Below are 15,888 nucleotides of genomic sequence, written 5' to 3'. Positions count from 1 at the left end.
ACTCAGGGCGTAGTATATGGCCCTTAGTTCCAGGATATTTATGTGCAGACAAGCCTCCTGACTTAACCACAACCCTTGGAAGTTCCTTCCCAGAGTGACTGCCCCCCATCCTCGGAGGCTCGCATCCGTGGTCACCAGGACCCAGTCCTGTATGCCGAACCTGCGGCCCTCGAGAAGGTGAGCACTCTGCAGCCACCACAGAAGAGACACCCTGGCCCTGGGGGATAGGGTGATCAGCCGATGCATCTGAAGATGCGATCCGGACCACTTGTCCAACAGATCCCACTGAAAGATCCTCACATGGAACCTGCCGAAGGGAATGGCTTCGTATGATGCCACCATCTTTCCCAGGACTCGCGTGCAGTGATGCACCAACACCTGTTTCGGTTTTAAGAGGTCTCTGACTAGAGTCACGAGCTCCTGAGCCTTCTCCGCCGGGAGAAACACCTTCTTCTGGTCTGTGTCCAGAATCATGCCCAGAAAGGGCAGACGCGTCGTAGGAATCAGCTGCGACTTTGGGATATTCAGAATCCAGCCGTGCTGTTGCAACACTTCCTGAGAGTGTGCTACGATGATCAGCAACTGCTCTCTGGACCTCGCCTTTATGAGGAGATCGTCCAAGTATGGGATAATTGTGACTCCTTGCTTTCGAAGGAGCACCATCATCTCCGCCATTACCTTGGTAAATATTCTCGGTGCCGTGGAGAGCCCAAACGGCAACGTCTGGAATTGGTAATGACAGTCCTGTACCACAAATCTGAGGTACTCCTGATGAGGTGGATAAATGGGGACATGCAAGTAAGCATCCTTGATGTCCAGAGACACCATAAAATCCCCCTCTTCCAGGCTTGCAATGACCGCTCTGAGCGATTCCATTTTGAACTTGAATCTTTTCAGATAAATGTTCAGGGACTTTAAATTCAATATGGGTCTGACCGAACCGTCCGGTTTCGATACCACAAACATTGTGGAATAGTGTCCCCTTCCCTGTTGAAGGAGGGGAACCTTTACCACCACTTGCTGGAGATATAACTTGTGAATTGCCGCTAACACTACCTCCCTTTCCATGGGGGAAGCTGGCAGGGCCAATTTGAGGTAACGGTGAGGGGGCATCACTTCGAATTCCAGCTTGTATCCCTGAGACACAATCTGTATAGCCCAGGAATCCACCTGTGAGCGAACCCACTGGTGGTTGAAATTTCGGAGACGCGCCCCCACCGCTCCTGGCTCCACCTGTGGAGCCCCAGCGGCATGCGGTGGATTTAGCGGAAGCCGGGGAGGACTTCTGTTCCTGGGAACTAGCTGTATGGTGCAGCTTCTTTCCTCTACCCCTGCCTCTGGCAAGAAAGGATGCACCTCTGACTTTCTTGCTTTTTTGTGATCGAAAGGACTGCATTTGGTAATACGGTGCTTTCTTAGGCTGTGAGGGAATATATGGCAAAAAATTTGACTTCCCAGCCGTAGCTGTGGAAACTAGGTCCGAGAGACCGTCCCCAAACAATTTCTCACCCTTGTAAGGTAAAACCTCCATGTTCTTTTTGGAGTCGGCATCACCTGTCCATTGCCGAGTCCACAGGACCCTTCTGGCAGAAATTGACATTGCATTTATTCTAGAGCCCAGTAGGCAAATGTTACTCTGGGCATCCCTCATATATAGGACAGCGTCTTTTATATGCCCCAGGGTCAGTAAAATAGTATCCTTGTCCAAGGTATCCAGTTCCTCAGACAGATTATCTGTCCATGCTGCTACAGCACTACACATCCAGGCCGACGCAATTGCCGGCCTCAGTAGAGTACCTGAATGTGTATAAACAGACTTCAGGATACTTTCCTGCTTCCTATCCGCAGGATCCTTTAGGGAGGCCGTATCCTGTGACGGCAGGGCCACCTTCTTAGATAAGCGTGTCAGAGCTTTGTCTACCCTAGGGAAGGATTCCCAGCACATCCTGTCCGTTGGCGGGAAAGGGTACGCCATAAGTAACCTTTTGGAAATCAGCACTTTCCTATCAGGGGAATCCCACGCTTTTTCACATAACTCATGTGAAGGGGGAAAAGTCACTTCTTGCTTTTTCTCCCCAAACATATAAACCCTCTTGTCAGGGACAGGGTTTTCCTCCGATATGTGCAATACATCCTTCATTGCTATAATCATGTAGCGGATGGCTTTAGCCATTTTAGGCTGCAATTTTGCATCATCGCCATCGACACTGGAGTCAGAATCCGTGTCGATATCGGTGTCAATAATTTGGGATAGTGGGCGCTTCTGAGACCCTGACGGCCTCTGCGCTGTAGGATCAGGCATGGGCTGAGACCCCGACTGTCCCAAGGTTTCAGCTTTATCCAACCTTTTATGCAAGGAGTTTATATTATCATTTAACACCTTCCACATATCCATCCAATCAGGTGTCGGCGCCGTCGGCGGAGACACGTCATTCATCTGCACCTGCTCTGCCTCCACATAGCCCTCCTCGTCAAACATGTCGACACAAGCGTACCGACACACCACACACACAGGGGATGCTCTATATGAGGACAGGACCCCCACAAGGCCTTTTGGAGAGACAGAGAGAGAGTATGCCAGCACACACCCCAGCGCTATATAACCCAGGAATTACACAGTAACTTAGTGTTTACCCAGTAGCTGCTGTATATATGATTAATGCGCTAAATTTATGTGCCCCCCCTCTCTTTTTACCCTCTTTTTACCGTGAGTCTGCAGGGGAGAGCCTGGTGAGCTTCCTCTCAGCGGAGCTGTGGAGAGAAAATGGCGCTGGTGAGTGCTGAGGAAGAAGCCCCGCCCCCTCAGCGGCGGGCTTCTGTCCCGCGATTTTGTGTAAAAATAATGGCGGGGGCTCATGCATATTACAGTGCCCAGCTGTATATATGCTGCTTTTTGCCAGGAGGTACTCAAGTGCTGCCCAGGGTGCCCCCCCCTGCGCCCTGCACCCTACAGTGATCGGAGTGTGTGGGTTAGTGTGGGAGCAATGGCGCACAGCTGCAGTGCTGTGCGCTACCTCATATGAAGACAGGAGTCTTCTGCCGCCGATTTTGACGTCTTCTTGCTTCAACCCGCCGGCTTCTGTCTTCTGGCTCTGCGAGGGGGACGGCGGCGCGGCTCCGGGAACGGACGACCAAGGTTAAGTTCCTGTGTTCGATCCCTCTGGAGCTAATGGTGTCCAGTAGCCTAAGAAGCGCAACCTAGCCGCAGTTAGTAGGTTTGCTTCTCTCCCCTCAGTCCCACGTAGCAGAGTGTCTGTTGCCAGCAGAAGCTCTCTGAAAATAAAAAACCTAACTAAAATACTTTCTTAATAGCAAGCTCAGGAGAGCTCACTAATATGCACCCAGCTCCTTCCGGGCACAGATTCTAACTGAGGTCTGGAGGAGGGGCATAGAGGGAGGAGCCAGTGCACACCAGTAGTACTAAATCTTTCTTAGAGTGCCCAGTCTCCTGCGGAGCCCGTCTATTCACCATGGTCCTTACGGAGTCCCCAGCATCCACTAGGACGTCAGAGAAAATAGGTTTCCTTTACAGGGGTATCAGTGTTAAAAAGTCTTGTTGAAGGATCAGTTTACACACAAAATAATACATAAAATAGGGATATAAGCACCTGCAAAATGTCTCACATGACCACTTTTGTGGTTTAGTATAAGGGTTTGCAAACCTTTAGCCATTTTCTCTCAAGTGTGTATAAGCAGCCTGAAACTTGAGCTATCTTCAGTGAACTACACAGTAATATATAAAGAGGTGGGGGCATCCATGTATTTTCACTTACTGCTAAAGGGTTCCTGCTCTGCTGAGTGGGGGCTGCCGCATGAGCAGCAGAGCCCCATTTGGGGGTTCAGTGTCATCGTAATCATTTTGAAAATACAAACAGGGCCCCACTGCTCATTTACTCAAGCAAATGGACAAACGTTAATGGCCTTGACTCAGCTGGCCACCATATCAGGCACATAGGCTTTTCTGGCAGACGATACATAATTCATGAGGAATCCTCTTTAAGGTTTACATCTTCACTACTCAATAACCACAGCGACATTGGGTTTGAACTTAAGCTCGGTACACACTGAGGGTGGGATGTACTAAAGGGAAATTCGATAAAACCCCCCGTTTTCAGGGGTTTTATCGCATTTTCGTATGTACTATCACCCGACTGCTGCGTTTTCGCCCATGAGGGTATCGCCATCTCTGGATGGCGATACCCTATAGAAGCCTATGGGCTTCTTTTTGCCGGCCTCCACCGGCCCCCCTCCCCCCCGGCATACATTCCTCCAGAAAGCCTGGACCCGGAAGGTAATCTCCCCCTCCCCGTAGCAACGCAGCCGGAGGTCCTTCCGGCTGCAGGGGGGAGGAGGAGGTGCCGGGGACAGCCTGCTGCCTGCTTCACGACAGGGGATCAGGTGAAGAGCCCAGGGAGGTGACGGAGACCCCCGTACACCACCTCACAGGTATCGCGGGAGGCCTCCGTCACCGCATTTCAAAATTGATCGCATATGTTAGTACATATGCGATCAACATCGCTGCGATAGGCGGCAATGTATGTTGATACATCCCGCCCTGAGTGATGTCATCCTAACTGGCGGATCAGACCGACATATCATTCACATCGGCGCATATCAGGCAGTATGTATACCCAATATGCAGGTGCCCGCGGTCACTAGCAACATCGTCAGATGTAATGTGCTGCACATAAAATCTGACGATATTGCTAACGACAACATGTATGCTAATGAAGAACAGAACAGTGATTGTTCTGTCCTTTATTAACATCGCTCAGTGTGTACCCAGGTTCCGATATATCGGCACATCGGGTACACATCGCTCCAGTGTGTTACCATCAGATTCAAAATAGTTAGTAGATATAACAGACAAATACACTTATGGCATTCTTTCTAAAACGGAAATTAAATATTGCTCAGGAAGCTCTTCCCAACATTGTAGCAGAAGATCCCACAGATGTTGGATTGTTTCAGTCACACTTCTGTACAGTTGATACCAAACCAGCTTGATGGGGATTAAGGGGTCTATTTAATAAAGTGAAAAGTGTAAAAAAAAAATTGCCGTTTTGAGTTTTTATATCTATAGTTAAGTGCCAGGACAGCCCTTGTGGTGGAAGGCTGACCCAGCAAAATTTCCGGGCTCTAGTGGAGTAAGGTGTGAAAGATGATGGTGCTCAGTGGCATCCGTATAAGAAATACTGGGAGATGTATCAAGCCTTTGAGAGATAAAGTGGAGAGGTTGACCATAACAACCAATCAGTGTCTTGCTGTAATTTCACAAACTAGATAAATGACATAAGCTGTTTGGTTGCTACAGGCAACTTCTCCACTATGGGGGTAATTCAGATCTGATCGTAGATGTGCTAAATTCGTAGATGTGCTAAATTTAGCACATCTACAATCATTTACTCTTACATGCGGGAGGCTGCCCCGCGTGTCAGGCCCTACTCCCCCGCACAGATGCAAAAGCATCACACGACAGCGATGCTTTTGCACCTGGCGAGTAGCTCCCTGCCAGCGCAGCTCCTGCGTGCTGGCAGGCTGCTGCCCGCCACGTTCCGGGTCGCAGCGGCTGCGATGTCACACAGCTGCAGCGGCTCACCTCCCCCCCCCCCCAACGGTCTAGACACGCCTGCGTTGTCCGGACTGGGCCCCGTCAACGGCATCCTAACGTCGTTAGCACGCCCCCTCCTGCCCCGCGACCGCCTCTATCAATCAGGAAGAGGTGATCGCAGCCCAGAGATGCTGTTAGCATCTCCCTGGGCTCCCAGGGTGACATAGGGATTCAGACTGACATCCCAGACTGAATTAGGCCCTATATCTTTATCGAATGTTTGATACATCTTTCACTGAGTGAAATGAAGCAGGAGGTACAGAGCCGGCCCTAACCAATATGATGCCCTAGGCAAGATTTTGGCTGGTACCCCCTAGCACAACCGCTGGTTCCGCCTCTGACCTTGCACCTCTTTCCCAGCACCATCACCCCTCACCCATAGCAGTCCATATTTTGGGGTTTGTACCCCCTATATTTTAAATAGGAACAGTTCGCACATTTTGCGCACAGACCAAAAAGGGGTGTGTTTTTGCTGGCAAGGGGCATGGCCCCCCATAGTAACCCCAATTCCAATTACGCCACACAGTACTGCAACTTTATTCACATTTGATCATGCGATAGTGTCCATAATTCATATTACATCCCACAGTAGTATCACTTTACCTTAAACGTTACTCCTCACAGTAGAGCCCCTAATTCACATGACATCACACTGAATTGCTCCTTATTCACATTACAGCACACCCTATTGCTCTTTATTCACATTAGACTACACAGTAGTGCCCTTTCTATATGCAATGCCACATAGTAGAGCACCTTATACACATAATGCCACACATTAGTAATGCATTTATACACATAATTCCACACAGTAATGCCCCTTACTCATATGAGACACATTATTAATGTCCTTATAAACATAATGCGCCTTACACATTATGACAACCTTTATTAATGCCCTTTTACACATAATGTCCCTTACACATATGCTGCACATTATTAATGCCCTTATACACATAATGACACACATAGTGCCCCCTACACATTTGCTGCACATTATTAGTGCCTCTATACACATAATGACACACATACAGTAGTACCCTGTTACACATATGCCGCACATTATTAATGCCCTTGTACACATAATGACACACATAGTGCCCCTTACACATATGTTGCACATTATTAATGCATTTTTACATGACACACATAATGCTCCTTACACATATTCCGAACACTACTGCACAACCAACCCACTCACATGCACACAGCACTCACACTGCCGCTAACACTGTGACCTCTGCCTCTGCTTGGATACAGATGTGTCCTCATAAATCTTGCCTCAATGCTAACGTCGGGCAACTTTTTTTATGAAAATGCATCTTATTTGCATTGCTATGTGGCTAGGATGCACGAGCAGCTTCTGCTGATTAAAATGATATGCAGCATGCCTATATACTGTGTGAGGCTGTGGCTGTATCTGCATATGAAATGGTACACACAGAATATAGGCATGCCGCATATCATTTTAATCAGCAGAAGCTGCTGATGCCCCTAGGCATATCAAATGCCCTAGGCAATTGCCTAGTTTGACTATGCCTATGGCCGGCTCTGAGGAGGTAGATACCGCAGACCACAGCACATTGCAGCCCAGTAATCCCCCTGAGCCTAGCTTTACAGGCTGTACAGTATGTGTGTGTAACCTTCCTTGTCCCTCCTGCAAGCTGTGTGCACTGACCCCCCGCCCTCTCTGTGTCTCCTGCTGCAGGATCTCCAAGACCGCTGCTGGGAGCCGCCATCCGGCCACAGGACCGACACCCCCGCCACAGCCGCCGGCTGCCTTACGGTTCTCCATTCATAGCGAGCCGTGGGCGGGGCCACCATCTGCGTGACTGACAGGAGTAGGCGGAGCTCCGACCTCCGGGCGCAGCGACGTCACCACGCACAGGAGGAGGACGCCCGGAGCATGGGTCGGAAGCGGTGCGTGGGAGACTGTTCCAAGATGGCGGCGGGCTGCTGCGGGGTGAAGAAGCAGAAGCTTTCCAGCTCTCCGCCATCTGGCTCAGGGGGCCCGGGCGGCCTGCACTGCAACGGGGAGAGCCAGTACCGCGGGGCGGAGCTGGGGCTAGGAGGCCCCGGGAACGGGCCTGGCGGGAGCAGCCGGGTGAACGGCCTGGGTTGTGGGAACAGCCTCTCCTCGGGCTGCGGGACTCTCTCCCCCGGCTGCGGCTCCAGCCTAAGTCCCGGATCCCGGAAGATGGTGGTGTCGGCGGAGATGTGCTGCTTCTGCTTCGATGTTCTGTATTGCCATCTGTACGGGTACCAGCCGCCCCGCACGCCGCGCTTCACCAATGACCCATAGTAAGTGCCAGCAGCGGGGCACGGCAGGGTGGTGGGGGTCAGGAGCCGGTGTCTGCGAACACCCGCTGCCCGGCGGGTCTGTGCCAGGCTGTGTGCCTCACTCTCCGCCGGTATATGTGCTAGATCTATGTGGGAGCTGGGGAACAAAGGAGCCCTGGTATAGGGCAGGAGGGCTGCGGGGTGTAATGAGATGGGCTAGTAATGCCGGCAGGAGGGCATCTGGGTGGCTGTGCCGGGCAGAGGGCAGTAGGGTGTGTGTAATAAGATGTGCAGGTAATGGCCGGCAGGAGTAGATGGGTGGTGGGCACAGCAGCGGAGCTGGCAAGTGTCTGAGACGATGTTAGGGGGGCCGGGGGGCTGCTGTAGATAAGTTCCTGCTGCTGAATGTTTGTTGACATTATGGGGGGAAGGGGGGTGGGGGCAGAGCATGAGGACACAAGGGGGCAGAGCATGAGGACACAAGGGGGCAGGCTAGATGTAGCCAGGAGGAGGGGGTGGTAGTGTTGGGGTTGGCTGAGGATCCCTAGCAGGAAGCAGCTGTATGTGTACATTAAACAATCCAGACCTTTTTACAAGCAAACACTAGATTCTATTAATAGCTAGATTTATTGATGTAACAAAATGGGGATTTGGGACTGTTGTAGATCCACCTTTCATCTCATTAAACTCTGAGAATTGAAATCAAATACAGAAGTACAGTTTGTGGGAAATCTGTAAGCTGTAGCTCATAACATGCACTCTGGTATATATCCTACTCACTGTTAATTCCATAATGAATCTCACTTCTCTGGACAAAGCAGAATATAGATGTTACACATAAACTGTTTACATCCTTATGTGTTATTTAGTATTTCAGTGAGTCACATTTATTTTGTCTCTATAACCCTTGCTCAGCCTTGTTTGGGTTAAATCACTATACCGTGTATCTTGAGAACAGCAATCATAAACACTTCTCTGAGCCACTGGTTTCATTATTGGAAAGGAAACAACCGTTTCAGTCTGAACAAAAAAAGTACTAACTGTTTTGTCTCTTATGCAATCAAAGCAAAGTAAAATTTACTTCAATGGTTTATTTTGTTTATGACTAATTGCTCCTCTACTGTTCACTGACTTTAAGGCTATGGATGAATAGAAGTATGGTCATATAAATTAGGACATGTAATCCCGTACACTGTGTCCCAAGAGACTATAATGAAAATACACAAATGGTTACTGACAGCCCCCTCACTCCGAAGAATATTTTTTTACTGCAAATGGAAGACTTGAATTCATATGTAATATTTATTGTGTAGACCAGTGATGGCTAACCTTGACACTCCAGCTGTTGAACAACATATCCCAGCATGCCCTGCTACAGTTTTGTTATTTGGCCATGCTAAAACTGATGCAGGGCATGCTGGGATGTGTAATTCAACAACAGCTGGAGTGTCAAGGTTAGCCATCACTGGTGTAGACCATTGGACTGTATGTTTTAGTTTTCTGAACAGCCCACCTCACTTTGGGAACAATGGCAGCTCAAAATGGCCACCTAGGTGTAAGTGGCACAAGGGTTAGGAGCCACTGCCCAAATGGGTGGCGAGGGGAGTATATTTCTGTCGCTGCATTTAGCAACCGCTTGCTTTCCAGTCTTAGAAAAGCAAAAGCTTTTTATTATGTCCTAATAAAGTCCTGTAGTATTGCGGCCCCACTGCTCCACTCTGTTTTAGAAACTGGGGAGCTTGCGTGTGCTAATGATCTCATGTTAAACTTATAAATGTTGGACCTCCCTTTTAGTATTAGAAAATAATGTTGCCTAGATAGGGCTTAAGAGTGATGCTTGGTATTAAGGTGCAGTGGTGATCCATATTATGCCGGGCGGTTGCAATATGTAGAATTTAGTTGCCTTTCTCTTGGAATCTTTCTGTTGTGCTCAGTCATTATTCTACAAAATCATATTTACATTGCTTATGTGCTCAAAATATGGCTGCCTGTATCCACTGCCTTAGTGTGTTCTGATGCTACTTTTAAAGCGGTTCTAATTTTAATAGTACAGAACAGATTTCTAATAATGGCATTTGGTACTTTTTGTTTATATTTTTGCCTGTCTATTATTATTATTATTATTATTATTATTATTATTATTATTATTACAGGTTGAGTATCCCTTATCCAAAATGCTTGGGACCAGAGGTATTTTGGATATCGGATTTTTCCGTATTTTGGAATAACTGCATACCATAATGAGATATCATGGTGATGGGACCTAAATCTAAGCACAGAATGCATTTGTTACATATACACCTTATACACACAGCCTGAAGGTCATTTTAGACCATATTTTTTTATAACTTTGTGCATTAAACAAAGTGTGTGTACATTCACACAATTCATTTGTTTCATATACACCTTATACACACAGCCTAAAGGTCATTTAATACAATATTTTTAATAACTTTGTGTATTAAACAAAGTTTGTACATTGAGCCAGTCTCACTCAAAAAAGTCCGTATTTTGGAATATTCCGTATTTCGGAATATTTGGATATGGGATACTCAACCTGTAGTAATAATAATAATAATAATATTATATTTTTTTTATAATTGTCTCAAATGCTTATTATAGGTAATATTACCCTGACTTACAGATTTAAGAAAATATCACAGCCCCTGCTGCCATATTTTAGAAATGTAGAATTAACACATTCCCCGTCTTTTATAAGCAAACACCTCTCTGTAACTGGGTTGTATTTTACCCCTGCCTCCCAATATACCATTACCTCTAGCATGTTGGGCTCAGAGTAGACTGTCGGCTAAGAACCAATCAGAATAGAATAGTAGCTGTAGTAAAACCGTTTATGTAGTTAACTTTGTGTCCACACATGGGGAACAATTCATTTACCTGCAAGTCAGCTCATGGTATAAGTGTGACTATATTCCGCACATACCTCCGGACTCATGGATTATTATTTGCTGCCCCAAAGTGCTACGTACAAAAACCATTGAGAATGGGCTGCGAGTTGCAGTGCTGTTGGCACCGTTTCCATGCCATTCCAGTGGCAACTCATGCTCTCCTCGCTGCTAATTGAGTTAAGCCCATAATATCTGGCTTCAAATTGCAGGCTATCTTAACGCTGAAGTCCTGGCACAAGTGAGAGAATGTTCTATGCTGTTGATGCAGCGGGGTAAATTTACTAAGAAGGGAGTTCTATTTAAGTTGGGATGTTGCCCATAGCAACCAATCAGATTCTACTTCTCATTTATCTAGCTCCTTCTAGAAGATAATACACGGAATCTAATTGGTTGTTATGGGCAACATCCCATCTTAAATAGAACTCCCATCTTAAGGGCCCTACACATTAATGATCCGCCGCCGAGCTGCCCGACAGCGGATACGGGCGACCCGGCGGCGCGGGGGGGGGGGGGGGGAGAAAGTGAAGTTACTTCACTCCCCCCGTCACACGGCTCCATAGAAGTGCAGGCAAATATGGACGAGATTGTCCATATTGGACTGCATGCACAGCCGACGGGGCACCAGCGATGAACGAGCGCGGGGCCGCGCATCGTTCATCGCTGGTGCCTCCACACTGAAAGATATGCATGGTTTCTCGTTCATTAATGAACGAGATCGTTCATATCTTTGAGTGATATCGCCCAGTGTGTAGGGCCTATTAGTAAATTTACCCCAGCATGCTTAGTGTCTTCTGCACAGTCTAGTGCATGGGTCTTTAACCTGTGGCCCTCAAGCTACTGTGGAACTACACATCCCAGCATGCCCTGCCTCAGTTTTAGAATGCTTTAATTGCAAAACTGTGGGCAGGGCATGCTGGGATGTGTAGTTCCACAGCAACTGGAGGGCCATAGGTTAAAGACCCATGGTCTAGTATCTGCCTTGACAGGTACTGCTGTAGTGGGTTGGTATTTGGGCAGTAGCAGGACAACCCGGTTTGTGTACTAGTACACTTGCCTTAATTGTGCTTACTAGTGGATATTGGTTTGTAATTCTGTATTACAGGGTTTTTCATTTTAGAACTTGGCCACTCCCACAGAAAAGTCAAACCCTGTTTACACAATCATTTTATGATACTACTCTCAACTTAAAATACAGAAGTGCAAAGAGGGTGGCTACCTGACTAGTTGTGTCTAGAACGTGGGGTGCTTTATCCTGCTTATGTAATTAGGTGCTGCCTAATTTGAATTCAATAGCCTGCCATTTTAACTCTGAAGTGTCTCCTGGACTGATCATATAGTTGAACCCAGTACAAAATATATCCAATATACCTTTGCAATCTGGGAAAAGCTAATTGGAAAAATTAGATAACTATGGGGCAGTGCAAAAACCTGAGTGACACTTAAAATTACCTATACTTAAGAAATGCTTTTGACATTGGTTAGCAAATGTGCAATAACCAATTTGCTGTGTTTTGTAGTTTCAGCTTTTTGTCCTTTGCAGTTATCTTCAAAAGGCAGTGGTGTCATTTTGCGCTAGTGTGTAGTTAGAGTATATTCTTTGACTTTTCAGCACACTTTGTCAATTGTTGCTAGTATGAAGGAAGTCGGCAAGGAAGTCTTGCTGTACTGTTAACCATTTTGCATTGTTTTCTTTTGGACACCTTTTATCAAATACTCATACCTCCCAACATGACCCTCTCCAGGAGGGACAGAATGCTATACTCCTAGACTTGCCTCTTAACTTTTGATTGCCCTCACCTGTGGTGAAACACCTTTCTTATCCATTAACCTGTTCAAAACAGGTGCCAGCAATCTTAAATTAAGAGAACTCCAGAAGCAGAGCATTGTGTCCCTCCTGGAGAGGGTCATGTTGGGAGGTATGAATACTACAAATATAAAGTTTGCATTTTTTAAGATTTTTCTTTCCTGAAATTCTATTTATGTAGCAATAATTCAAATGCAACAACTTGGGATCATGGCTTGGTGATTAAGTCTGGGTGTGCAGACGTTAAAGTTCTAGACGTTACTACAGGGATGAAGTAGACAAAAGAATGCTAGAGGGATGTAAATCCTATATTTGGTCATTACATAAGATACACTGCTAAAACTGGACAATTCCCTAGAGCACAGGTTCTCAAACTCGGTCCTCAGGACCCCACACAGTGCATGTTTTGCAGGTAACCCAGCAGGTGCACAGGTGTATTAATTACTCACACACATTGTGGGGTAACGAGGACCGAGTTTGCAGACCTTTGCCCTAGAGCAGGGATGGGGAACCTTCGGTCCTTCAGCTGTTGTTGAACTACACATACCAGCATGCCTTGCTACAGTTTTGCTATTTGGCCATGCTAAAACTGTTGCATGGCATGCTGGGATGTGTAGTTCAACAACAGCTGGAGGGCCGAAGGTTCCCCATCCCTGCCCTAGAGTGTGGTAGTCACTGCACCTAAAAACATTACTGCTTGCACCTAATTTCTGGGAGTCATTTTTATCTTTCAGAAGTCAATAGAGGTACATATTCCTGTACATAGTCACTGGCTACTAAAAATAGTCTGCTAGCTCCTGAACCTTTGTTTAGTGCGGGATCCGGTCTTTAGGTCGACCACTATTGGTCGACAGTAAGTAAGCCGACATGAGTTTTTTACTCCCCCCCCCCCCCCCCCCCCCCCCCATACTTTATGACCTACGTGGACTACAGTTGGGAACGGTAACCTGTGCCGAGCGCAGCGGTATCAAAGCGTGGCACCTCGCAAGCCTTGCGAGGGGACATAGTGCACTACTTGGGGTTCCCGGTCACTGTACGGAGAAAACGCGAAAAATTTTTAAAAAGCGCATGTCGACATTTTCTCCTGTCGACCTAGAGTCCCTGTTGACCTAGAAACCATGTCGACCAATAGTGGTCGACCTAGACACTGTCAACCTAAGTCTTATCTACCTAACATACCACACCCGTTTAGTGCATGCATTCTAGGCAAAATAAAGCAAATAATAAGATTTTCTCTAACGTCCTAGTGGATGCTGGGAACTCCGTAAGGACCATGGGGAATAGCGGGCTCCGAAGGAGGCTGGGCACTCTAGAAAGATCTTAGACTACCTGGTGTGCACTGGCCCCTCCCACTATGACCCTCCTCCAAGCCTCAGTTAGATTTCGTGCCCGGCCGAGGTTGGATGCACACTAGGGGCTCTCCTGAGCTCTTAGAAAGTTATAGTCTTAGAATTTGTTATTTTCAGTGAGACCTGCTGGCAACAGGCTCACTGCAGCGAGGGACTAAGGGAGAAGAAGCGAACTCGCCTGCTTGCAGCCGGATTGGGCTTCTTAGGCTACTGGACACCATTAGCTCCAGAGGGATCGACCGCAGGCCCAGCCTTGATGTTCGGTCCCGGAGCCGCGCCGCCGTCCCCCTTACAGAGCCAGAAGCAAGAAGATGGTCCGGAAAATCGGCGGCATGAAGACTCTGTCTTCACCAAGGTAGCGCACAGCACTGCAGCTGTGCGCCATTGCTCCTCTCACACACTTCACACTCCGGTCACTGAGGGTGCAGGGCGCTGGGGGGGGCGCCCTGAGGCAGCAATAAAAACACCTTGGCTGGCTAAAATACCTCAATATATGGCCCCAGGGGCTATATATGAGGTAAATACCCCTGCCAGAATTCCATAAAAAACGGGAGAATAGGCCGCGAAAAAGGGGCGGAGCCTATCTCCTCAGCACACTGGCGCCATTTTTCTCTCACAGCTCGGCTGGAGGGAAGCTCCCTGGCTCTTCCCTGCACAGTAAGAGGGAAAAGAGAGGGGGGGGGCATTAAATTTGGCACTGTATACAGTATATTATATAAAAGCTATTAGGGACATAACTCAGTTAGTCCCTGTATATATATAGCGCTCTGGTGTGTGCTGGCATACTCTTACTCTGTCCCCCCAAAGGGCTTTTGTGGGTCCTGTCCTCGTTTAGAGCATTCCCTGTGTGTCTGCGGTGTGTCGGTACGGCTGTGTCGACATGTTGAATGAGGAGGCTTATATGGTGACAGAACAGAGGCCGATATATGTGATGTCGCCCCCTGTGGGGCCGACACCAGAGTGGATGGATAGGTGAAAGGTATTAACCGACAGTGTCAACTCCTTGCATAAAAGGGTGGATGACGTAACAGCTGTGGGACAGCCGGCTTCGCAGCCCGCGCCTGCCCAGGCGTCTCAAAGGCCATCAGGGGCTCAAAAACGCCCGCTCTCTCAGATGGCAGACACAGATGGCGACACGGAGTCTGACTCCAGTGTCGACAAGGTGGAGACATATACACAATCCACTAGGAACATCCGTGACGTGATCCCGGCAATAAAAAATGTGTTATACATTTCTGACTTTAACCCAAGCACCTCTAAAAATGGGTTTTAGGTTTGGGGAGAAAAAACAGGCAGTGTTTTGTTTCCCCCATCAGATGAATAAATGAAGTGTGTGAAAGCGTGGGTTCCCCCGTTAAGAAACTGGTAATTTATAAAAAGTTACTGATGGCGTACCCTTTCCCGCCAGGTGGATAAGTTACGCTGGGAGATATCCCCTAGGGTGGATAAGGCGCTCACACGTTTGTCAAAAAAGGTGGCACTGCCGTCTTAGGATACGGCCACTTTAATAGGTACCTGTTGATAAACAGGAGGCTATCCTGAAGTCTGTATTTACACACTCAGGTACTAGACTGAGACCTGCAGATAGTGCTGCTGCAGCGTGGTCGGTGACCCTGTCAAACAGGGATACTAGTTGGCAAACATAAAAACATATTAAAGACGTCGTCTTATATATGGGGGATGCACAGAGGGATATTTTGCCGGCTGGCATCCAAAATAAATGTAATGTCCATTCTGTCAGGAGGGTATTAGAGACCTGTCACTGGACAGGTGATGCTGACTTAAAAAGCGCATAGAGAGCCTTATAAGGGTGAGGAATTATTTGGGGATGGTCTCTGGGACCTCGTATCCACAGCAACTGCTGGGAAGAAATAATTTTACCTCAGGTTTCCTCACAGACAAAGGTACAGTCCTTTCGGCTTCAGAAAAGCAAGC

The 15,888-nt window shown here is 47.6% G+C and overlaps 1 protein-coding gene across 3 annotated transcripts in view; it reads left to right on the top strand.

Annotated features, from left to right (window-relative positions):
- Nucleotides 1-15,888, top strand: part of AMMECR1 (AMMECR nuclear protein 1) — a 463,662-nt gene that overhangs the window by 208,734 nt on the left and 239,040 nt on the right. For all 3 annotated transcript variants that reach the window (XM_063937304.1, XM_063937305.1, XM_063937306.1), the window contains one exon: nucleotides 7,320-7,912. In XM_063937304.1, coding sequence (XP_063793374.1) covers nucleotides 7,518-7,912 — 395 coding nt within the window. In that variant the 5' untranslated portion in view covers nucleotides 7,320-7,517. The remainder of the gene's footprint in view (nucleotides 1-7,319; nucleotides 7,913-15,888) is intronic.

Source organism: Pseudophryne corroboree, chromosome 8 (genome assembly GCF_028390025.1).
Source record: "Pseudophryne corroboree isolate aPseCor3 chromosome 8, aPseCor3.hap2, whole genome shotgun sequence".
NCBI classification, from domain to species: Eukaryota; Metazoa; Chordata; class Amphibia; order Anura; family Myobatrachidae; genus Pseudophryne; species Pseudophryne corroboree.
Note: the sequence above shows the minus strand (reverse complement) of the source record. Positions and strands in the feature narration are given on the sequence as shown.